This window comes from Microtus oregoni, unplaced genomic scaffold (genome assembly GCF_018167655.1).
Source record: "Microtus oregoni isolate MIOR12 unplaced genomic scaffold, Mior012 000005F_ref0000423, whole genome shotgun sequence".
Lineage (NCBI taxonomy): Eukaryota > Metazoa > Chordata > Mammalia > Rodentia > Cricetidae > Microtus > Microtus oregoni.
In genome coordinates, this window is record NW_024543064.1 from 48,315,221 (window position 1) to 48,339,994 (window position 24,774).

Sequence of the window (24,774 nt, forward strand, 5' to 3'; positions counted from 1 at the left end):
AAGATGGCCATCAAGAAAAAGCCAATGTGGACAGAAAGGAGGACAGGTAAGTATCTAACACCACTGGGATTACAAAGAACTATCTTTCTTAGGCAAAAGCAGCAGACAGAACATCAACAGCCTTGGGCTGCACAGCAAAGGAAAGTTAGTGAACCACAAAAGCCGCCTGTGACCCGATTACCAGCCACATTAGAAACACGGGTTAATAAGAACAAATAAAGGACCCGTGTGGGAAGTGGTTTTAGGGGATGTAACAAAAGTTTTAATCTTTGTTTAAATAAGACTTCAAAAGAATTCCATATACAATGGAATTAGTGAGACAGCTTTAAAAAAAAGGAGACGTTAGCTTCAAGAGATGCGAGGCTGAGTGGCCGAACTTACGATTGCTCTGAGATCAAGCCATGTTTTAGATGGCGGTAGGTAGAAGGCAATTAGCACTGGGTGATTTTAAAGACTCTTTCACAGTTGCCTTTAACTGGCTGATGAAACAGCAGAGCAGTGTGGCTGAAGGCCAATGTTTATTTTTACCCAGTACCTATTTTATTAATGGGATTGTGGGCCACTGGGCCTCCAGGTACACACCAATGCCCTAAAATACCTCCCTCTGTAATTAAGAGGCGCAGAGGGGATTAGAGCAGGCTAAGTGGCTGTTACTTTTCATACTGGTGTGGTCCAAGCCAGGCTTGCTGAGGCTCTTACGGCAGACCCGGTGAATTCTAGCCCCTAAGTCTACAGAATACAGAGGTAAGGCATGTGTGTGTGCGTGTGTGTGTTTCCCTGCAAAGTTTGAATAAATGGGTCTTTCTCTCCAAATAAAAATATACATAAGGAGTAAAAAAGAAATACCTCCTCAAGTAGATGTTTCTAGAGTGAAAGATGAGAATCCCTCTGCCAGAATAATAAACGCATCAACAATAGCATCATTTACAGAAATGGAATCCTTAAACTCCATTATCAAGGGATTTGGAAGGAATCTAACTGCCAGGGGACTCTCAATCCAAGATCTAACTTTGTGAGTTAGAACTTTGGCTGCTGAGTTCTTTGGAAGGAATAAAAAATAAAGTGATCAGCTAATGTTGCCCTGTGCAATAATTCACAGCATCAGAAATGCTTGCAGAATGTAAAACAGACCCTGGTAGCGGGAGGAAAAGTTCCTAAGCCAGCACTCCATCATTTTTTTGTTTGATTTGACCAAATCCACTGTTGCCACTAACTGTTAGCTTCATTTAAAAATAGTAAATGTAGGAAGAGGTTTGCTTTGATCAGTCGGATTCCTGATTGCCAGACTAGAGATTACTGCCAGGGCTGGTCTCCTGTGGGGCTGCACATCAGAGAGAAAGCGAAGGCAGCGGCATCTGGAAACACAGTCTTCTGGCTCGTGCACAGGACAACATTGCCTCTGCCCAGAAACCTACGCAGAAATGCTTCAAAATGGCAGAGCTTAGAGATGCAGAGTACTTACGAGGATCCTGGACTTGCAGTAGGAGCAGGCCCTAAAGAAACAAGAACAACAAAAGACGCAGTCTGGGTAACTGGAGGGTGAGGAAGAGTGTATCCACCAATGACAACTAATGCTCCCACCTGTACTGATTTTTCTTGGATTCCCTCTTTTGACTACGGTTCCCCCCAACCACCTCTATCCCTGAATCCCAGCATACCGGTGAGAATGTGACTCACTCCCGCAGCACAGGGTCTGAACACTGCATAGACAAGTGCAAAGACCATAATAGCTTAGTGACTGCATATGGGCAGGCATTGCCATTGCCAACACCTCAGGGTGAGGACTACCTGTACTGAGAGCAACACGGCACAGGGGTTTCTAGTAGGGGAAGTGAGGTCAGAGAGAAGCAGCCTCCTCTATTCCTCCTGACCTGACCATGGAAATGCCCTACTGGTCTGTGGATTACTTATTTCTAAATTAAATACGATGGCACTAGCTGTGGGTTTCAGTAAGTGCCCTTATGGACTCTGGCTGTCCTGGCACAATGAACTCTGGCCAAACCAGTTGAAGGCTGCTTACCAAACTTGACAAACAGGACTCCAGTGGTGGAAACCACTTTCTTGCCATTTGTTGCCACACACTGGAAGTAACCAGTGTCTGTGGTATCGAGGTTTCTGATCCGCAACCGAGAGCCATAGTTGGTTGCCCGGAAGGAGATTCTGCGAGGTTCCTGGACGACAGGAGCATCGTTCTTGAACCAGCGGATTGTGGGAGGCGGATTCCCAGACACTTTGCAGTGCAGTTCGGCAGTCTGCCCCAGGGATGTGGTGATGTTGTTCATCGGTTCATCAAGGGTTAAGTAAGAATCTGTGGACAAGAAAAAAGAGGCATTGAGAGGGACACAGAGCTGAAGAGGACCCTTAAGCAAATTCAGGATATTACAGCATGTCTCTAGTGTCACAATGAGGTACATCAGTACATGGCCATAGGCAAGGAATGAGGTGGCAGCACTTACTAAGATCCCATGGCTGCTGATACAGCTCCCAGGACCTGATGGAGCGTGTTGACTGATCAGAATAGAAGACCCAAGCATTCACATGAATTGCACTCATGGATAGCTATACTCTCTCAGCCAAGGAAAGATGACTTTTTGAACTTCAGATTATAAACAGATTATAAATTAATACATGTTTCTTGTTGCAAATAATAATATAGCAAAGAAGAGGAGGAAATGAGGACAAAGGGACAGTAAAATTGAAATTTACTTAGAATCCTTTTACCTCTCAATTTTTAACAAACATTCTTCTTGTTTGCCCACCTTGAAAAAGAATCAAACACAGGGAAAAGCAAGAGCAACCCAATTATCTCCACACCACACCAAATCAGGAAGTGTACCCCCAACCTTCCTATTAGTGGCACAAGATTCATGGAGATCAGATCACTACCAGAAAAAGGGGCAATGGTTACTTTCTTAGTATTATTCATGGAGCCAGAACAAGTTAGGTTGTGCCATCCATTCGTCCGTCCATCCATCCATCCATCCATCCATCTACCTGTTCATCCATTAATCCATCCATCTGTCCATCCATCCATTCATCCATCCATCCATCCACCCATCCATCTGTCAGTTCATCCATCCATTCATCCATCCATCCTTCTTCTTTCACCTACCTATCTAATCTGTCCATCTGTTATCAATTCAGCACATAATTTTTTTTTTTTTTGGTTTTTCGAGACAGGGTTTCTCTGTGGTTTTGGAGCCTGTCCTGGAACTAGCTCTTGTAGACCAGGTTGGTCTCGAACTCACAGAGATCCGCCTGCCTCTGCCTCCCGAGTGCTGGGATTAAAGGCGTGCGCCACCACGGCCCGGCTCAGCACATATTTTTAACCGAGATGTAATTTGCTTTCCGTGTAACGCACTGAACTCAAATGGTCCCACAAGTACTGACATATGCATACACCTGTGCAACCAATGTCCTATCCAGATAGATCAACACCTCAGAAACTGTTCCTGAATCCTTTGTAGTTGCTCGCAGCTCCCAAACCTTGACTCCCATCCCTCCCCCAGGCAACCACTGTTCTGATTTCTATCATCATAGGAGTAATTTTGCTGATGCCAGGCTTTCGTATAAATAGAATTATCATGTGATTACATTTGCATCTGGCTGCTTTTGAGATTTGTTACATTAAAATTTTTAATGAAATCTATTTAACTTTGCTTTTCAATGGTGTTTAGAAAACAATAAATATTAGTTGTGAAATTCAGTTACAGAGAATATGTTATTTTTCAAAATTAAGTTCAATAGTTGAAGACTGCTATTTGTCAATATGAAATTTTCTTTGTTTTTTTTTTTCCTTGGATAGGTTATTCCCTGACAGATATTCTCTCTGCTATCTCTCCTTGTCTGGTTCTTGTAGAATTCTGTGCTCCGAATAGAACAGTCATTACCATCCTAGCATCTATGATTACACACAAGAGATGCTCAAGTCTGGGAAGTGGAGAGATTCCTTAGGCCCTCACCCGAGGTTCCAGCCACCTCTCCGTATACCTTGGTTGTGACTTGACGCCTGCCTTTAGCTGAGCCTGTAAATTTGAATTACTGCATGTGGTCAGTAGCTACTATACTGGACACCACCGAACCCAGTAAATTTCTTGAGTTTAATGGAATTTTATTGGGAAATAACTTTTTGTTTCTTGAGATATTTAACTACCCAAATTTAATTACCCCCAAAGCTTATAAAAGAGACTCATAAAAATAAATGATTATTGTTTTTAAGTTTGCACAGGAAGACTGTTGGTCTCTGCAGTCTCACAGGACCATGTTGTCCCTGTGAGTGACGTTTATCACATTTGTGGTAGGACAAAGCTCACCTTTCACTGCTGCTCTGAGCACACTTCTCATCTCAAGGTGGTTGTGCTCTCACCAACAGGACTGGGAGCCCATCAAGGACTGTGTTAGAGGCTTGGGACCAGGAGTCCATGAAGGACTGTGTTAGAGGCTTGGGACCGGGAGCCCATCAAGGTCTGTGTTAGAGGCTTGGGACCGGGAGTCCATCAAGGACTATGTTAGAGGCTTGGGACCGGGAGTCCATGAAGGACTGTGTTAGAGGCTTGGGACCGGGAGTCCATCAAGGACTGTGCTAGAGGTTTGGTACTAGGAGTCCATGAAGGACTGTGTTAGAGGCTTGGGACCGGGAGTTCATCAAGGACTGTGCTAGAGGTTTGGTACTGGGAGTCCATGAAGGACTGTGTTAGAGGCTTGGGACTGGGAGTCCATGAAGGACTGTGCTAGAGGTTTGGTACTGGGAGTTCATCAAGGACTGTGTTAGAGACCTTTTTTAATATGCATACTCTGATCTCTATTTTGAAGCATGTTTCTGTACCCTGCTTATGAGCTATGCATCTATCAATCCACCCATCCTTGGCCCATGGGTACGACTTTGCCTGAGTATAGGCACATATGTTCCTAAGATGTTTGATAGATGCCCAGAAGGTAGGAAGGGCTAATTAACAGCTCCGTGAGGTACCATAGCTTAACAGCCTCAAAGGATTACTCTATGCTCTTTATAGACAGAAACTTGGAAAAGCAAACCATACAACGCTCATATAAACCTAGCAACTAATATTCATTAGGTTCTGAAATTTGCCTGGCTGGGTTTGAATATTCAGGTGTTCTCTCTGCTCCCAAGCTTATCTATATAACCTAGGGCAAGCGACATAAGCTCTTTGTACCTTGTTACAGCTAACGTAAAAACTAAGCAGCAAATAGGTCCCAGCTGGCAAAGCTGTTAGAAGAAGATTAAAATTAAATTGAGTGACATGTGTGCAGTACTGAAGCCAGGGTTTGCCGAAGCCCAAGAATTGAAGTGTCATTGAAGAGTGCCATCGTGGGTCTTGCAACCATGACTTCTGTGGGAGGCTTTTCAGGTGCCACGGAGGTTTCCTTCCTCTCCTCCAGCCCTGTACCATCTGGGTAAGTGGGAAAGGCCCATTCTTCACAGTTCCCACTTGAAGAAGAGGGAATTATGAACCAGATGTTAGCTGACTAGCTCCTGTTCACACAGCTGGCTTCCCAATGTATCAGCGGCCATGGCCTTCAAGTCTCAGGCTTAGCCAACACTACATGAAGTTCAATGGCACCAGTTACAGATTGAAACAAAGTCTGTATGCCAAGGATTTGATGCAGTGTTCACCCCTCTCCCCATCTCTGCAAGGAAGGAACATGACCTCTTCCTTCTTGGTGAGAAATCTAGGGTCACAGAGGTCAAATGACTTGCCTAATGCCTATGGCCATATTGGCCCCAAATCATATCCCTCCAGTTTGCACCATAGGCCTTCCACTCCATCACATGCCCAGGCAGCAGGAGGCTGGACAAACATGCATGCTCTTGGCTGGCCAATCCCTTCTTTAGCTCCAGTAGAACTGATTCTGTTATTTCTATTCTCCTGGGAGGCCAAGCCTCTGCCTGACTGACTGTTCTGCATGGCCACAGAAATATCTACAATAGATCACCTCTCTCTGAGAGCACCAGGGGGCCACAGGACATCTTGAGGTCAGAATTTCTTCAGAGAGACAAAAAAAGGGCCTAAATGCATCTCTGCATTCACTAACCAGAGCCTTGCGCAAAGGACAAGATGCGTATTTGTTTGTGACTGTGCAGCTACTCACCGGAGCTACAAAGCTGACAAACACTGCAACTGAGTTCGGCCAAGGGCAGAAGCATCAGGGTGGCATTTCAACTAAGTGACACAAGGCGCTCTGACAGCCATAAAATGAAAAAGATAGACACTCCTCTATCTTTCTTACAGTTTCTCTCTCTCTCTCTCTCTCTCTCTCTCTCTCTCTCTCTCTCTCTCTCTCTCTCTCTCTCGGTGTGTGTGTGTGTGTGTGTGTGTGTATGTGTATGTGAAGGCTGAACCTGTCTCAGCATGTGGGTTCCATGAATCAAACCCTGGCCATCTGGTTTGACAGCGGGTGCCTCCGCTCACTGAGTCATCTCACCAGCCTGCCCTCTTTTTCTTACCAAGTCCCTGCCCAGGGTCTAGTCTCTTCCTGGAAAGTTCTGTGGCTTCATGTGTCAATCTAGGGGACCTAGCTCTGTGCTATGCATGCAGAGTTTGAGCCACCATTGCAGGCTGGAAAAGAAGTTGATCAGAATGTAGGATCCAGGGCTGGTTCTGCCACTAACAGCCATGAGGATTAAATTGTCACTGGAATAACAGTCTCAGGGATTTGATTGTCTTATCTTTTATCTGGAGACCCTTGGGGTTTCCTCTATTTGGGGCAGTGTATGTTTTCATAGGACAAACCCAGAGCCACTGGGTATTCACCAGGCCACACCATTTGGCTTCTACGCCGTTCCTTGACTGTTATGCATTGGTGGCTGGAGTCAGTGCCTCTGCCAATGTGTGCTTGGGCAATGAGACGTGTCTCATGCTTTCCCCTCCTTCTTAGACCACCAATGATGCGATGGCAGCTCAGCAGAAGGTGGGTATAACTCAGAGAAAAGAATTCTGGGGACTGGAGAGATGGCTCAGCGGTTAAGAGCATTGCGTGCTCTTCCAAAGGACCCGAGTTTGATTCCCAGTCAACCACATAATGGCTCACAACCATCTGTAATGAGGTCTGGTGTCCTCTTCTGGCCTACAGGCATATATGCAAACAGAATAGTGTATCCATAATGAATAAATAAATATTTTTAAAAAAAAGAAAAAGAAAAGAATTCTGATTCCGTTGACTCCACCCCCTCTGTGTTCCTGAGCAAAGGTGGGTGATGATGATGATGATGCATTTGTCATGGCTAACACCTACCTAGGACGTACTGTCCCAGCAGCTATAGTTATGAGCATCCTACTCATGAGAAACGTAAGGTAGAGAGAGGTAAGAGAGCTGGTCAGGACCACAAGACGATGGAACAAATGCTGAGATTCACAACAAATGAGTTCATCTTCAGAGTCCCTGCTTCTAGGGCAGAAGTTCTCACACACAGGAGGTAGCGGGTGGGGTAGGAGGGACGGTTGGGCTTGGTCATCAAATGCATTTATGTATGAAAGAAAAATAAAATAAAAATAATAAAAATAGAAATCTCAAACCTCTTGTTCTCTTTTATATACTGTTTGGAATATTGAGAACTCCAAAGAGAAATTTTTTTTTGCAATTTGTTTAATTTGTTCAAAACTAAAAGAACCCAGTAAATAATATAAATGTTTTACTGAAAAAGAACTGTTCTAGAGAGATACACAGCAGTGAAGAGTGTCTTCATTCTATCTTGCTGCTAATGTACTATTTAAGATTATGATTTAAGATTAGGGCCTGCCTCTTGTTTTAGCATTTAGTCTGTTGAGATGAACTCTATAGGGTAAGAACACTCCAGTTTCACAGATCTGGAAGAGGGAGGGGTGTTTAATAGCTTTTCAGGTAAGTCAGAACATTCGCCTTGGACATTACACCCAAATCAGGCTACAGGTGCTGTCTCACGTTCCAATGTGAAATACAAAACCATTGCAATGAAGTTCCCTAATCTACTGCATCAAAAAGGATTGATTGGTCTCTTACTTTCAGTGGACCTTCTACCCACACATAGTTTCTTAAGAGTGTCCATATAGAAAACACTAGATAACATCTTTCACACATGGGCACATCCCACACCCCCCTTTGAAAAGATGGGTTACATGTTATGTAGCCCCAGATAGACTAGAACTCACTATGCATACTAGGCTGGCCTTGAACTTACAGAGAGTGACCTGTTTTTGTAACTACCTTCTAAGGGCTGAGATTAAAGACCATATATATTTTTGTCACTTCCAGTCATCCATAAAAAGCAGGAGAGGATTAAGTGTATGGTGATAGCTCGATGTTTTCCAAAATTCTCCTTTCTGTTTGAAACTTCACATTTTACTATTGACAACTAAAGCTGGGTCCCATTTCCCTGAAACAACAAGCTTACTTACAGCAATACTGAAAACACTTAACTAACCAGTGCACTGGTTCTTTCCTGAAGCAGTGAGCTCAGCCCGGAGTACACGTGTTTTCTGGGAGGTGGGATGCACAGTACCAGACCCTTGGTGCTCAGGAGGCATCATTTATGCAGACATTCCATTTCACCATGGAACATGAAAGATTTGGACTCTGAAGTCAAGATGCTGCCTCATGGAAGCCATTCTTGAGAAAAACTGACTTTTCCCTTAACTGCAATGAATGGCACTGGGGAAGGCACAGTCTGCTACTACTGTCTTATCACATGCTACAGCCGCAGCTCTGCTTTCTCAGCTTCAGGATGGTAAACCGAGGCTCAGCGGATGGAAAAACACATGTCATAGTGTAGTGATGAGGTGAACGCCATTTGTAGTGATGAGGCGAGCAGGCCTGCTTTTCATCCAGCCCAGCTCCTGCACAGCTAGCTTTACACCCGAAATAACAACACACAAACTGTATTCATTTAAACACTGCCTGGCCCATTAGTTCCAGCCTCTTATCGGCTAATTCTCACATCTTGATGAACCCATTTCTAATTATCTGTGTAGCACCACGAGGTGGTGGCTTACCGGGAAAGATTCAGCATGTCTGACCTGGTGGCTGGCTCCATGGCATCTGCCCCAGAGAGGAAAGACATGGCGATTGCCTCACTTCCTTCTTCCTCCAGCATTCTGTTCTGTCTACTCCACCCACCTAAGGGCTGGCCTATCAAATGGCCAAGGCAGTTTCTTTATTAACCAATGAAATCAACACAAAACAGAAGACCCTCCCACATTATCATAGCTAATAACAGCTAGGACTGGGACTCAGGCCCTGTATCCTTCTATCACACTTCCCAGCTGCCTTTCCTGGCCTGCACATCCTCATCTTTTGGGAAGGTCTCTTGGCAAGCTCTCAAGATGATGGTTTAGCTTTAGCCTTGAGCTAAAGTCAGAGTTCCTAAGTCAGAGAGCAGGGAGTGATTGCAAGAACATGCATGATCTATGAAGTCAGGCAACTGAATGTAGAGGTCATAAAAAAAAAAAGCTGGCAACAGCAAATGGTTTCCAAACATGTAATTACCAAAAGTTAATTCAAACATAAGAGGAGTCTGAGGTATTTCTGGCAGTTCTTATCAGGCCATACTGGGTACCTCTCGGCACCTTGTTACTGAGCACACGGACCATGTACACTCTCTGCACTGTGCTTGCTAGCACACCGCATCATTCCAGTCAGGGCACCAGAAAACTGTGGCTCATTCACAAAACCGTCAGTACATGGACGATTGAGCTTTCGTCGTACGTGCAGAATTTTCTACTCTTGTTGAAACATATGGCTTAATTACATAAAACAAAGACTTTCAATATTTTCCTAGTGTCACTCCTCAGCATGCAAGCTATCCATTTGGTAGGCCTTTGGACTGTTTCATGTTTGGAGACTGTTCTGAGAACTTGCTGTGCTGTGGGTGTCCCATCTGTGACTGTGTTGCCTGCGGACACCTACTCTCTTCACTGTGAGTCTTTAATAACTGTTGTCCTCTGCACTAAGACACCTCTCTGATAAGGAGAGCTGACCAAGAGCTGCGCTAATCTATGGGAGCAGAGATACATATTTAGAAAGTCATTTGATACTGTGTCCATGTAGCAAAAATAACGATAGTATGCTCAGGCCTAGTGCCCAGAGCTCCCCAGCTGCAGGTTCTGAGTCAGAGTTCAAGTACCAGGCATGTGATTTTCCCTTTGGAATGTGTCTTACATACAAACAGAAAGTGATGGTTATCTCCATATTATTCATGCAACTGTAACTGCACCCATAGACATATCTTTCCAGGTTTGGTACTGTTGTCCCTTGAGGTTCACACTTGGTTAAGTTTTGAAGACTCAATCCCTTCCGTATCCTACACAGTGCATTGCAGAAACATGAAAGCTATCCCGCAGGGAAGAAACTTGCAGGGAATTACCCAGTTTGATATCCCCAAGTCCTTTCCCCAAAGTATGTGGCATTCTTTGTAATCAATAGCATCTTACCATAAAGTTCTGGTGGGTACCCAAGATTAGTGAAATAGTCAAGGCTGTTGAGAGGGGGGTGACTCTAACCAACAACCCCAGGGAGGTATCCCACACCTAGCACTAGGCTTTAGGCATGGAAACTTATGACTTCTGGGATGAGCATTATCCCCAGTGTAGGGAAAGTCCAATCTAAAGCCCCTGTGTGTGTGTATCCATATTTATATATGAGGTTTAACTGTCTCCAAACTTGCTTCTCTTCCCTCCCCATCTCCCTATATCAAATCTCCTCCCACAAAGGCAGAAAGGTCTTAAGAGCCAAAGTGCTGAGGGGGCCTAAGATAAACAGTACCTTCCAGACATGACAGGGACATTGTACTTATGAACTCACAATTGTGACGGCCTGCCTAAGACCTGTACAAGATCAACCCAATTGGCATTCCAGCACATGGTAGGAAATGGCTTGTGAGTTCCTGCTGCTAACAGATGACTGCTGCCAGGGAGGGAGACTCAGTTTTCTCTATGGGTGTGGTCTCTTGTAGGTTGGCCTAGCACCGGTGGGTGGCCCCATACTCGTATGTACACAGGCAATACTAGTACGCGTGGATTACTTAAAAAGGGAAGGAAGGTGGGCAATAAGTTTGAAGGGCTGTGTCAGGAAGGGGATTCCAGAGGAGGTGAAGGGAGGAATGGGGGTGGTGAATATGATGAATATACATTCTGTGTAGGCATGACATTCTCAAAGAATAAAAGTATTATATTAAAATAAACATTTTCTGTCTTAGTAACTGTTATATGGCTGAGAGGAGACACCAAGGCAAGTCATAAAAGAAAAAACTTAATTGTGGGCTTGCTTACAGTTTCAGAGGGCTAGTCTGTTGCCATCACTGCAGGGGTGTGGTGGCACTCATGACACTACAGTAGCTGAGAGCTGCATCCTGATCTGCTGAGAGAGTCAAAGAAAGAGATAGATGGGGTGGAGGGACGAGGGAAGGGAGTCTGGTTTTTGAAATCTCAAAGTCCACCTCCAGCAACACACTTCTTTCAACAGGGCCATACCTTCTTTAATAATGCCACACTCTTAATCCTTCTAATCCTTTCAAATAGTTCCACTACCTGGGGACTATGGCGGCCATTGCCATTCAAACCACCACATGACTCATAAAGTATTCCTATTTGAGTTGTTGATTTGAATTTTGTTTTAAAAAACATCTAAGAAAAATTGTTCAATGAATTTTGGCATGGGATTAGGCTAAAATTTCCAGCACTTTCTGAAATGACACTAAGCAGAATTCTGCCATTTTGTATTTTGTATTAAATCAAATTTGTGTCATTAACACTGCAAATTATCGCATCAAAATCTCAAATCAATTGTGAAATGTTGAAGATACTGCCTCCTGCAGCATCAAATATCCAGGAAAGGCTGAATTCTTTCTTTACCAAAAATAAATAAGCTCACCCGTCTCACTAATTAGCAAATGGTAAAATTACATGTATTCACAAAATTGTTTTAAAATAAAGTTCTTCACAGTTTACTATCAGTTAGTGTCTAACCTGTACACATCTTCTACCTACTAGTACACATAGGACCATATCAAACTTTCTTGGATGAAAGGGACTGTGGGTAGGGAAAGTTTAAGAGGCCCTGCTCTATACCAGCAGCTGGAAAGCCAGAGGGCAATCCATCCCAAGTGACTATTGTGTCCAGGCAAAAGTTAGGGGTTGAAATTTTTTGACTTTTTTTTTTATTATGTAGGAAAGAAAGTGCCAATGTCTTTTTAGTGCAATTGGTTCCCATTACCTATAGAAAGTGGAAACCTTTACTTTTTTCTTTTTTTTAACGTCTACAAGGCACCACCCACTGCTTGGAGCATTATATACATGGAATTAAACTTGAAATAATTCTATGATCCAGACACGATATTATCCTCATTTTAGAGATAAGGAAGCTAAGGGACAGAGAGGCTAAGCAATTGCCCAAAGTTACATAGAAAGGTAGTGATCAAAGTCACAAAGCCAGAACCCAAAGCTTTGAACACCAGAACCCACTGGAATCCCCATTTCCAGCCAACTCAGACATCTTTTCCCGCTCTGTCCATGACTGTTACCAGGATTCAACATTCTTGCACCTTTTGAGACCATCCAGGCCATGGCAATCCCCATTGGCCCTACAAACAAGGGAGCCAAGCCTGGCTTCTTACTCTGGGACTAGTTGGTGGACAGGGTTGTGCAGGAAGCCAAAGCCCCTTCACTGGAGACTTAATCAGTCTAAAAAGTAAAGTGCCAGGAAAAGGAGGGGCTTTATGGGTTCTCTGGGAGTTGAGGCTCCATTTCCTTCTTTCCTGGCCCTGCGCGCGTTACTGAGAATTTCACAGGTATTTAATAAACGTGGGTTGATTAAGGCAATGGGAGGCTCCAGGGACTTTCAGGCAAACCAGCTCTGGAGACACCCCATCTATTACCAACTGCTTGACAAAACGTCACATCCACAGGTCCACAAATCCCTCCCAGCATTTATGGCTTCATTTTCAAGTGCCTGCCCACCTCTCCACAGGGAGGCAAGCCACGAGTTATGTTCACATTCTGACAGGTGAGAAAGACAGAGATAGGAAATGTTTCCCAGGTCTTTGCCATGGCAACCCAGCCATGGCTTGGAAGCAGGTTGCCATTAGGACCAATCTCGGCCAAAGGCTTTTCTGCAGAGGAGGGAGGAGTTCCTAACATGAAATAAAACACTTAGCTAAACATAAAGGATGGTTGCCAGACACCGTCAGATCATTGCATGGGCTGAGTTCGTGCCCTGTTCACACTGGGAACCTGCAAGCTGCTGGCCCCACACTCCACCATAAATGCCTCTGACTCACTACCTCAGAATATAGTTTTTATCTTAATAAACTCAGTGCAAAGCATAATCTAAATCAGCTTGCACATTCTTGAGTGGGAGCCACAAGCTGTGTTTAATAAATATCAGACGAAATAGCCAGGAACTTCCAAACACCCACGGCCAGTTACCTGGGAAATGGAACACACAGGTCTGAGCAGGTGGAGCAGGAAGAGTCAAAGAGAAAGGCAGGAGGATGACAGCCATGCTGGGGCCACTATTCATAAGGGACTGTTAAAACAGGGGCCTTGGAGATGCGGAGCTTGGCTCCTTACTTAGGTACCACCTCTTCCTTGCTGTCACTCATTCTCAACCTCAGTTTGTTCAGCTGTAAAGTGGGCCAGTGACTATCCACAAGAAAGTTGTGAGGGTTGAGTAAGATAAACATTAAAAACATTAAAATAAAATTTTGGCAGGTGAGTCCTGCCTCCAGAGATTATAATTTCATTGACCCAAGGTGGAGTCTCAAAAGGAGCAAAATGGCCCTGCCCAAGTCTCTTCAGGAGGCTCGTAGGAAGGAGTGCACAGTCAAACAGTCACCATTTTCTGGCCAGAGATTCCAGCCTTGTTTTCTGCTAAGCCTTGATATTATGGGACTTCACAACAATCCCTAAAAGGGTTTCCTGCCATAATCTCTATAGTTCAAAAGAAAAAAAAGTCCCGAGCTGAGGCAAACATGGTGCCTCAGGTCCCACAACAGACTGAAAGCAAGTCCCCAGCAAAACTCTTGCCTGGACTCTATGTGTGGAACGTCTCCTCCCAGGTACGGAGTGGGTAAGCGGCAGTTAAGCATCTTTGGCTGAACAAAGCTGCTGCTGGCCCGAGGGCAGATCACTTTCAACAGAAGGGGATGCTCTGCCTGGCCACTCACATTTGCTTGGGAACACGAGTATGATGGATCAAGAGATGCTGGAGCTGAGGATCTTGAAGGGTGTCTGTCCACTGGACCAAAGTCAACAAACGGTCAAAAGGCAGGGAAGGAACACACATCAGAACACAGAAGATGCTCCATGTTTTAAAACTTATGCCTTATATACCTGGGCAGGCGGGAGAGATGGTGCTTATGCCTCCTTCTGAGCCCAGCACATCCAGACATCCAAGGGGCTTAAGAAAATATGGCTACCTAGGGGCGGTTTATTTGTACAAGTAGAATGGTTGTATGCCAACAGACTCTGCAGCACTCAGAAAACTATTTTTCCTCTTATTATAGTTAAGATCAGTGAAGAATTATAATGGTTGAACCAAGAGTGTAGAACGTTTGTGTCTAGTTGCAATCCATAGAGGCATGAGGAGGAGGGGCCACGTGGCTCATGCTGATTTCCTCAGGCTTTTCATGGATGCAACTGCACTTTATCTTCAGCCCAGCCCTGTGATGTGTGGGGCTTCCCACCCTGATTTAAACACGATTTCCCAGGTTTCAGAAGTTTCTCCTGGAGGCAGTGAGGGGAACTCTCTCCTGTCAGGACCCTCCTGTCTGTGTTGACTTTCCCCACCGGGAACTTCATCTACAGCTAACAGGTCGAAGGGCCTCCCAGCGACACCTTCGCACACCACAGACCAGTCTTCGCCTTCAGTACCTGCTGTCTCCTAGGCATGGGGTCTCTTACAGGTCATGGGCAGTCACCAAGTCCAGTGATCTTTTTCTAGTAATGAACTTTTGTAAATGTTATGAACTGAGGGTATGTGCTGCCCCCACCCGCTAAATTCACATGTTGAAATCCTGTCTCGCATGAGGGGGTGAGGCCTTGCAGGTGGTAGGTCACAGGGTATAGCCCTCATAAATGAGACTGTATACTCATAATAAGAGGGATTTCCTGCCTCACCCACCATAAGAGGACACAAGAGGAAGTCAGGTACATACAAGCCAGGACGAGGGACCTCACTAGAGCTGGAGGTGGTTGTGCCTTCTTCTTAGCCGTCCAGATTACAGAACGATGACAAAGGAATGCCCGTTGTTTGCAAGTCACACAGTGGTAAAGCAGACTATCAGAAACATGAAGAGACAGTAAACCTTGGCGCTGTAATGTCCAATGGAACTGATCTCTTTATTGGCCTAGTATTTTTCCTTCTTCTCATTTGTATATGTATGTGGTATTCATGCATGTTTGTGCATGTATGTTTGCACGGGTGCACATGCATGTATGTGTGAGTGTACATGGAAGCCTGAGATTGATACTGAGAATCTTCCTTAATTACTCTTCCACCTTATTCATTGAGGAAGGGTCAAAACCAGGGCGCATCAACCAGCTTGCTTCAGGATGACCTCTCTCACTGCCTTTGGAGGCTAGAGTTACAAGCAAGTCCCATACCTATTATGTAATTTATGTGGATTCTGGGGATTGTACGCAGGCCCTTACCCTTGCTTGGCAAGTATTTTAACTGCCGAGCCCACCTCTTCAGCACCATTGAGCATTTTTATATGTAGGTAAGAATATTGTTTTGTTAGGTCATGCTTGTTAGGTGTGATATTTCATTTAAAATTTAAAATAATAGGAATATTCAGGATGCGCAAACAGAAATATTGTTAATCCTCCACATGATGTCTTCAATTTGGTAGATAATTAAACGCTCCAGCTGAAAATTTGAACACAGGCTTGGGCTTGAGAATTGCTTCCCTTGTCTTAGGGACATGTAGACAGCCTTGACTCTGACCTTTCCCGCCCATCTAACCTGAAAATGGCCCTTAAAATATACACATACCCCATGAGCCTTATGACTGGCAGTTTTTCTTAGTTTTTCAAATGCCAAACTAAAAATAACAAAACCACAAGCTAGTACTACGGTTCACTATCACCCAGTAAGAGTCAAACTTAAAAATGGAACGGGGGCAAGGCTTTCGGAGGACCCAAAGTTTCAGACTCGTAGGTATAGGTCCTACATGCCAGGCTGAACTCTGGAAGTGGCAATCTCCTCCATTATGGTTGAATTATAAACCTTTGAAAAATGCTGACAGACCTTAACTGGAGCAGGACAGGATGAGCTGCGCTGTGTAACAAACCTCTAAATGACTGGAGATAGCATCTAGAAGGCCAGGCCTGAAATACATTTCTGGTTTGGGCTCCAGGCCAATGTAAACAGAACACATCGTAAGTCAGTCTTGAGCTCTGAGTACCTTGAACGGGAGGCAGGCTTCGGCATCAGCTTGGTGTGTAGTCCTCTCTGTGTGAGCCTCGGACTGTGTCTATGCCATGCAAAGGTCACAGCTGTGCTTTCTGTCCATGAACTCTGAGTGAGGAACAACCAGGATGCATCCAGGACCTTGCTCCAGGACTATCTGTGGTTTTGTTGCCCTGGTCAGTCTGAGATATCAGCTTGCCCCATCCTAATACATTCTCAAGCAGCCCATGGTTCCAAATGGAGCCTGGGTGGTTTTCAAAACAAAAGGGCGTTGTTCTGGCCAATGAATTTCTAGTCTTATGGGAACCACGTGGTTAGAGCATCTCAATTTTCCCATCCTAGCTTGATTGAACAGGACCTGAATCCCTTCGGGTGTCAGTCAATATTCCAACTGGATTCCACAGAGATTGGCAATCAGCTTTCAGGTTTTCCCAGAGTGTAAACTTCTGGGACCGTGAAAAAATGCACAGACCAGATCCCCCACCCTCTTTCTCAAAGAATCTGCTGACTTGGCCACATCTCAGGTCCCTAGTGAAGTGTATGTCACCTGGATGGTCTCTTTTATCAACGGGGTGGTTTTGCTCTAAAAGTTTGAACCAAATTCTTCAACCGTTTGACATTATCTGCTCTAGAGCTTTGGCCAAAAAAAAAAAAAAAAAAAAAAAAAAAAAACCAACCCAAAGCAAAGCAAACATTGAGCAATCTGCAGATAAGGACTAGGGGAGCAGCTGGGGAGCTGGCTCAGGGGCTAACATGCTGGCTCTGTAAACAGGAGGATTTGCAGGAAGATTGTCAGAGCCCACAGAAAGGACGGGCTCTCTGCTCACATGTGTCTGAAACCCCAGGGCTGGGGCTAGGAATACAAAGACCTTGGGATTTACCAGCTAGTCAGTGTAGCTGAAAAGGCTCCAGGTTCAGTGTGAGCCCACCTGAAATAGTGAAGTGGAGACGCAGTTGAGAAAGACATCTGTGTCAGCCTTTGGCTTCCACATGGGCCTGACACATGTGGACACTCATGCACACGTCAAACAAACAGCATACAGCACTAATTTCACAGCAGCAAGAGGGGAAACTATTAATTCAACACAGAAAACTGTCAACTTTAGAGGCCTAATCAGGCCTTTCTCGTTATGGTAACTTGGTCAGGCTAACACAAGACTGCTAAGGGGAGCTGGGTCAAATGTCCCAGAGGCAGATGAACGTGCTAAGAGCCTGTGTTCAATAGTTCTAACCCTGGCCAGAGCCAAGCCAGTGCATTCACCATAGAGTGCAATCTGAGCAAGGAAGGATGGCCAAAGCCCTCGAGAAGTGAAACAACCCATTTTATAGGCCAGGAGTGTCAAAGGGTCTTCAAAGAAAGTACCTTTAGCAACTATGGCGTTTCCACGAGAGAAGTGACATAGGCTGTATCCTTCAGCTCCTGGAGGAAGAAGGACGGGGGAAGGACTCCAGGGAACTGATAGGAAAGAACGGGCCAGGGTGACCTGACGATCCACGGGAAGTCAAGAGCTGGATGTTGAAGAAGTTGAGAGAGAAAGAGGTTGAGACAGGCAGTGTTACCAGGTCGTCACAAAGCAGTGGTTCTCAACCTGAGAGTCGCCACCCCATTGAGAAGCCACTGGGAAACATGATTATTTACATTATGACTCTTAACAGCAAATTACAGCTATGAAATAGCAATGAAAATAATGTTGTGGCTGAGGGTGACCGCATGGTGAGGAACCATATTAAAGGGTGGCAGCATTAGGAAGGCTGAGAACCACTGTCATAGAGAGTCCAGGCAGTAGTGGGCTTTTTAACAGGCAAAGGGCAAGAGAACAGAATTAACTATAGGAGAAATCCATATAAATGATGAGAATAAGGGGGAGGGAATGGAAGGGACCACTTTGTGCTCAGAGTAGAGCATGTCCAGCCTGGGAGAAGAGGGCAGAGCCAGTTGTGGGGAGCCAGGGGCCGGAACTGTGCAGTTGTTAAGGAGAACAAGGCACACGAGACAGAGGGCAGCTTTGGCAACCTCTGCCCTCACCTATGGCACCCTCCCCACTGTTTCCCTAAGGGACACTAGTGACATTTTTGGTAAGAAGTTCTTCATGCAGGATTGCCAGCATGGCATGTGTTTCACATGCTAAGTCCCTGCTGGATAAATATCCCCTGTGTGCCCTAGCAAAATTGTTATGAAAACTACCAGTTTACATCCAACCACCTGAAGGGCCAGCCCTGAGGCACGTTTACACCATGGTCTCAATATCCTTCGTGTTCCCACCGCACCTCTACATTTAAACAGGAAACACATCTTTGAATATGTCATTGCAGAAGCTCCCAGCCCAGTCCTCTGGTTTCTTCCATTAGTTCACTCTGCTTAGAGTGGAAGAGGAGACTGTCCTATGGGATAAGGATGACCACGTGAAGGCCCAGAGGTGTGACAGTCCAGAGTGGGTGGGAACAACTGGGAACCAATAACAGCTCTTGCTTGAGGGAAGGCTATTAATGAGGTATAACAGGCAGGAAGGCAGGAGAAGCAAGTCTGGCCCAGGCTAACGCAAGACTAGAAGAGATAATAAATGCACCCGTCTGGTCAGGAACCAGTAGCCAAAACACAAGGCTGAGCAGGATTCCAGGAAGCCCAGCTGGCTAGGATGACCATGAACTTGGAACAGTCCTCCTCAACGTTTTCAGCTGGTTAAAGACAAACTTGTATTTTCAAACTTGTGTAACACATAGCAGGAGTTTTCTCGGTTTCCTTATGCTAGACGGATGGATGAAGAGGCATTTGCCAGTGTCCTGATCTGGGGTTCTTATTTCTTCTTCCTCAGTACACATGACCACATAAATCCAGGGAAGGTAGATACAAAATCCCTGAAGTGGGTTTTCCTCAGAGGCTGTCACCGAAGGTTAGATCCCTACCTTGCTGCATTACTCTTAAATTTTTTTCTTTTTATTATTATTATTTTTTTAATTTATTTATTTAAGATTTCTGTCCCTCCCCCTCCCCCTCCCCCAATCAAGTCCCCCTCCCTCGTCAGCCCAAAGAGCATTCAGGGTTCCCTGCTCTTAAATTTTAAAGATGTAAAAAGCTTTATTTTAATTTTTGGGGTTTCATGTCTACCTGTATGTAAGTACGTGCACGAGAGTTCAAGTGTCCTCGCGGCTTTGGATCCTTTTGGAGTTATACCTACAGGCGTTGGGAGCCACCTAAAACAAGTGCTGAGAAATGAACTCGGGTTCTCTGGAAAAGTAGTAACTTTTCTTAGCTACTCAGACATCTCTTTAGTCTTTAAGTACTTTTTACTGAAATCTTTATGCTTAAACTTTCTCTTCCCCCTTTGCAATATTTCCTTAGGTTATGTTTCTGGAAGCTTCTTTCACTCTTTCTTAGCAGGACCCAAGTGAGTTTTCTGTCTACTACAGACTAAGAAATTCTCAGTATAGAGCTGCATGATAAATGAGACCCTGTCCCAAGCCACTTGTCTAGGCTCAAGCCTGGTCACCGATACCACAGTTGAACTCTGGGAGTGAATGGATTAAAGAAGTGGGTCTTACTTAGGGCTTCTATTGCTGTGGAGACACCATGACCACAGCAACTCTTATAAAGGGAAACATTTAACTGGGACTGGCTAACAGTTCAGAGGTTTAGTCCATTATCATCACAGTGGGACACGGTGGCATGCAGGCAGACGTGGTGCTGGAGAGGAAGCTGAGAGTTCTATATCTGAATCAGCAGGGAGCAGGAAGAGAGAGAACCAGATACTGGAACTGGCTTGAGCATTTGAAACTTCAAAGCCCACCCCCAATGACACACCCACTCCAACAAGGCCACACCCACTCCAATAAGGCCACACCTCCTAATGGTGCTATTCCCTGAGGACCATTTTCGTTCAAATGCCACAAAGTGCAGTGCATGTCACTGTTATTAAAGCCTAAAACTAGCAGTTGTCCGGGAATGAGGGGGGCTTCCAACACAAAGCAAAAGCTCTGAGCAGCGTGGGCGGTGCTTGTTTCCTTCCTCTCACCTGTATGTTGAAAGTGGAAAGCGTGCAAATTCATTGGCCTTCTTTCCATTAAACCAGAAATCCCTGGTCTTTTCCCTGTAGCCCTAAAGCCGAAGTGACTCTGGGCAAGTGAATTCAGGGGTCAGGTTAGAAGAGGGTTGGGGCAGTCATTTTGGGGACCTTCAGCTATTAGATACCCATAGTCCACCACAGGGAGGGCAGGCTTTGAGAGCCAAGCTGCCCCAGTCCCTTAGACCAGTCACCACACACGAAATAATGAAACCCTCAGGGTGACTGGAGCAGCGACAACGGGAGAGATCCTGAACAAGAGGCATCTAACTGACATTGGCCAATCTCAGGAGATGCAAGGGAGCTCAAAACTAGACAGGCACTCTGAGTGGATCCTCCCTCCAGCTCTGACATATGATTCTCCACGAACATGCTTTCATCTCTTCTTGGAGGTCAGCTATTTTATTTCTCTGAACACATGGTAAATGATCAACCCTTCCCCCACTCAATACATACAGCTCACGAACACTGACTGGCCATAGCTAAAGAATGAAACCCACATTTCCAGAAAAGATAATCAGATTGGTCCCCCTGGGTCAGGGGCCATCAGTCTGGCCAATAACTTCCACCAATGGGGCAAGATTATGAAATACAATCACAGCTGCTGGGAGCTTCCCACGTGAGTCAAAGGGGCAGCCACCAGATGGAAGGGGGTGTTACAGGTAGGCAGCCTCCCAGAACGATATTGAATATAGAGTAAAATAAAACATACTTGTGGTTTTAATATGGCTTATTGGTCAGGATTGAAAACTCCCTAACTTTAGCTTGCTCCTCAACACACTTTGGAATTGTTTTCCAAAGCCACTTTAGACAGGGGGGTGATTTCAGGAAAACCAGTTAATGTTCAAAGTCCTCGGGGCTCTGTGCAGCACTGCAGCTTCTTAGCATCTGTGGGATTTATGAGCAAGCGCAGTCACACAGGCTGAAGCACAGTCTGCAGCCGTGGCACTAACACTGCCTAGGGCCTCCTCCCTCTCCACTTTAATCAAAAGATAGAAGCACATGTCGTCGCCCCTGAACTCAGTGCCAACCACCAAAGGCCCCGAGTGTCATGTCTGAAGGGTCACTGCATTTGAGGATGGCCCAGTGGGATCAGCAAATCAAGAAGCTCTTAGGTCACCTTACCAGAAGTGGGGTGGCCTCAGGGTCAGTGCTCTTGATCCAAGAGGACGCAGCTATTATTAAACGTTAACAATCTTTTAGGGTCTAGTTTTTATGAGTCTCTCTCTCTCTCTCTCTCTCTCTCTCTCTCTCTCTCTCTTTGTCTGTTAAAGAGCTTGCTTATTTATTTATTTATTTACCTGTTTATTTATTTCTCTATCTATTTACAAAAAAAATATCAGGAAACTTGGAACAGAAACTTAACAATAAAGCACGTCCCCTGACCTTCTGATCTATGAATCTTCCAAATAAACAAAACTACCCAGGGAAGCCCGGAGAGCGCGTTTCTTCCTATTCGCTCCACAGTAAGCATCACATTGGTCATTTAGCAACTACTCTGGGGGAAAGGAAACAAATGGAAAGCGTGGGAGAAAGCAGGAGACTAAGTGTGGGCTGTGTGTGTGTCTGTGTGTGTTTATGCGTGAGTATGTGTGTGTGCATGTGTGTGTACATGTGTGTGTACGTGTCTGTGTGAGTGTGCGTGTGTGTGTGAGAGAGAGTGTGTTTGCATGCGTGCATGAGTGCGTGTTTGAGTGTGTGTGAGAGAGAGTATGTGTTTGCGTGCATGCCTCTGTGAGTGTGTGTGTGTGTGTGTGTGTGCATGAACCCATGGGAAAGAGAGAGAAAGACTCCATAAATCATTTCTCATGATGGAAGCTTTAGGATCTTAACAGACGACAAACAGGACACCCACTTGCATGCTGTTTTTTTCTCCGATCACTCCGTCATGCGAGCTACATTATTCACAAATGAGACATTCAAGAAACACAAATTCTGAGAGAGAAGTGTGCACACCGCCAGTGGAAAAGCAAACAAAAGCAGCTAATGTACTGTGGCTAAAAAAATTTTCAAACAAAGTGGCAGCAATTTACTGCCCTTGCTCTTAGCAGGGCCCCAGGAACATAATCAGAACCCCCAGGCCTGATGGCAGAGGTGATTTACAGTAAGTCTCGGGATAATAAAAGAAAAGGAGAAAGCAAATTGCGCATGAACATGAAAACTGTATTTCAGTGCTTTCAGCAACCGAATCAGATTTCTAGTCAGAATTTCTGGGTGAAATTTAGAAGTCCCTCAAGAAGTGAACCAACTAGTGCCCATCCTTGGACACTGCCCCAACCATGCAGATAATATCACCAATCCTGAGAGACGACAGTGATTCAAAAGACACAGCGTGCAATCGGAGCAGCATAGAAGCAGTGGGGAGGCCTGGGTTCAAATCCTGGCCATTCTTTGTGGGAGCCTAGGCAGTTTGGATGCTCACCTTACTAGACCTGGATGGAGATGGGTGGTCCTTGGACTTCCCACAAGGCAGGGAACCCTGATTGCTCTTTGGGCTGACGAGGGAGGGGAACTTGATTGGGGGAGGGGAGGGAAATGGGAGGCGGTGGTGGGGAAGAGACAGAAATCTTAAATAAATAAATAAATAAATAAATAAATAAATAAATAAGAAACAAATCCTGGCCATTCCACTTGTCTCAGACAGGCAAATTCTTTCAGATGGTAAGCTCCTGTAGGATCTGCTGCCTCAGACTGATGTGTGGGTTCTACGAGATAAAGTGTATTAAGCACATGGAGGGTGGCTAGCAGGTGCGGAGGCAGGCTAGAGTAACACAGAAAACTCTGGAGACAGAAGAAGGAAAGAGCCTTCCACCCTAGAGGATGATTGATGCCTCGCATCCGCTGAAAAGCAAACATTCCAACCCCATTCATATTTTCTGGAAGGGCTGGCTACAGAGTTCCTGTCCCTTTTGTACACAGATATTAAATGTGAAAGTAAAAACAACTCAGGCTTAGGGCCAGAACGTCCAGGACCCTGAGGTGAACATCATTCCTTTCCCTAGAAATCTCCTGAGCATATTAAATAAACTGATACCCCCTGGTCCCTGAGGGCTGGGCTTTCAATTAACCAATGGAAATCCTTCAGGTGCCCCTCAGGAACTACCAGGTGACCTCCACTCAGTTTCTTAGGGACCCCTTAAGTATATCCCACCAAAGTCATATGCAACAAAACCAACAAGTAACAACAACATAGCAAACAAAAGGTGAGCTGCAGCTGGCCCTTTGGGAGCCAAGTACACATCTGCGCATGTCTTCCTTCCTGCCCCTCTTCTCTTAGATATCCATGGTCACATTCTTAGGGTGTCATGTCTTTTCTCTTGAGTGTCTTTCTCTCGGCCTTTATGCTTACTGCTTCATATGCTGGGTGGACATGGAATTCTTTTTTTCATTAAAGCTACCAATTATGATTTGAATTGAGTCAAGGTCCTTAAAAGTTGAGGGGAACAAGTCAGGCAAGGAGGATGACGGTGGGGACTGTGCCTCCTGTGCCCCAAATGCCAACAATCCTACCCTTGATGAATGGAAATATGACTTCTAAGTAAAAAATAAGCCATTTGTTTTGATGAGTGAGTTAACAGAGTGAGGGCACCTAGAACAGGTCCCAGTAGATGATAAATCTAGAGGTTCTTGCCATGGCATTACCATACAGCAAAGCCCCAGTTAACCTGCATTCAGACAATGCGGCGACATAAGTAATTTGTGTTCAAAATATTCAAATCAAGTCAGAGTTGGGAATTCTAAAAAATCCTTCTAAATGCCCTGTCCATGTCCACGGTTAACAAGTATAAAAAAATGTCAAGCATTGAATTGAATCATTTACACTGTCATGCTTGACTTTGAGAACATCACTCTTGGGTTCCAGGTGCCACTTTGGTACCTACAGCCATGCAAATTTGGGGCTGAGTTAACTCATTTATAAAATGGTGCTAAGGAGGCCAGCCATGCTTTTCTCCATATTTTGCAATGACAAGAGTGAGATCATTTTGAAAACAACAAAATACAAAACAATTAACAATTCAGTTTTGTTATTATTCTCCTTCAGGGCACCCAAGCATTAATGGAGTAACAGGTGAAAAGGGCACTGGAGATTCCAAATGTTGTGAAGAAAACTGTACGCTGTTTTCACTGTGATCAAAATATATAGCAGCATCTTCCTTACAACTATTGAAGAAAACAGTTCTGTGACATCAAGTACTTTCACAGCACCCTGCAGCATCACAGCACTGTTATATCACAATACTCTGTGATTCCACAGCACCCCGTGACATCACAACACTCCGTGACATCACAACACTCCATGACATCACAACACTCT

General features: G+C 44.9%; 1 protein-coding gene across 1 annotated transcript in view; it reads right to left on the bottom strand.

Moving 5' to 3' along the window:
• Ror1 (receptor tyrosine kinase like orphan receptor 1) overlaps positions 1–24,774 on the bottom strand; it is a 143,742-nt gene that overhangs the window by 102,143 nt on the left and 16,825 nt on the right. Inside the window, exons 3-4 of the mRNA XM_041651151.1 lie at positions 2,021–2,308; positions 1,463–1,493 (exon numbers count right to left, since the gene is read on the bottom strand). Of these exons, the coding sequence (XP_041507085.1) occupies positions 1,463–1,493; positions 2,021–2,308 (319 nt within the window). The remainder of the gene's footprint in view (positions 1–1,462; positions 1,494–2,020; positions 2,309–24,774) is intronic.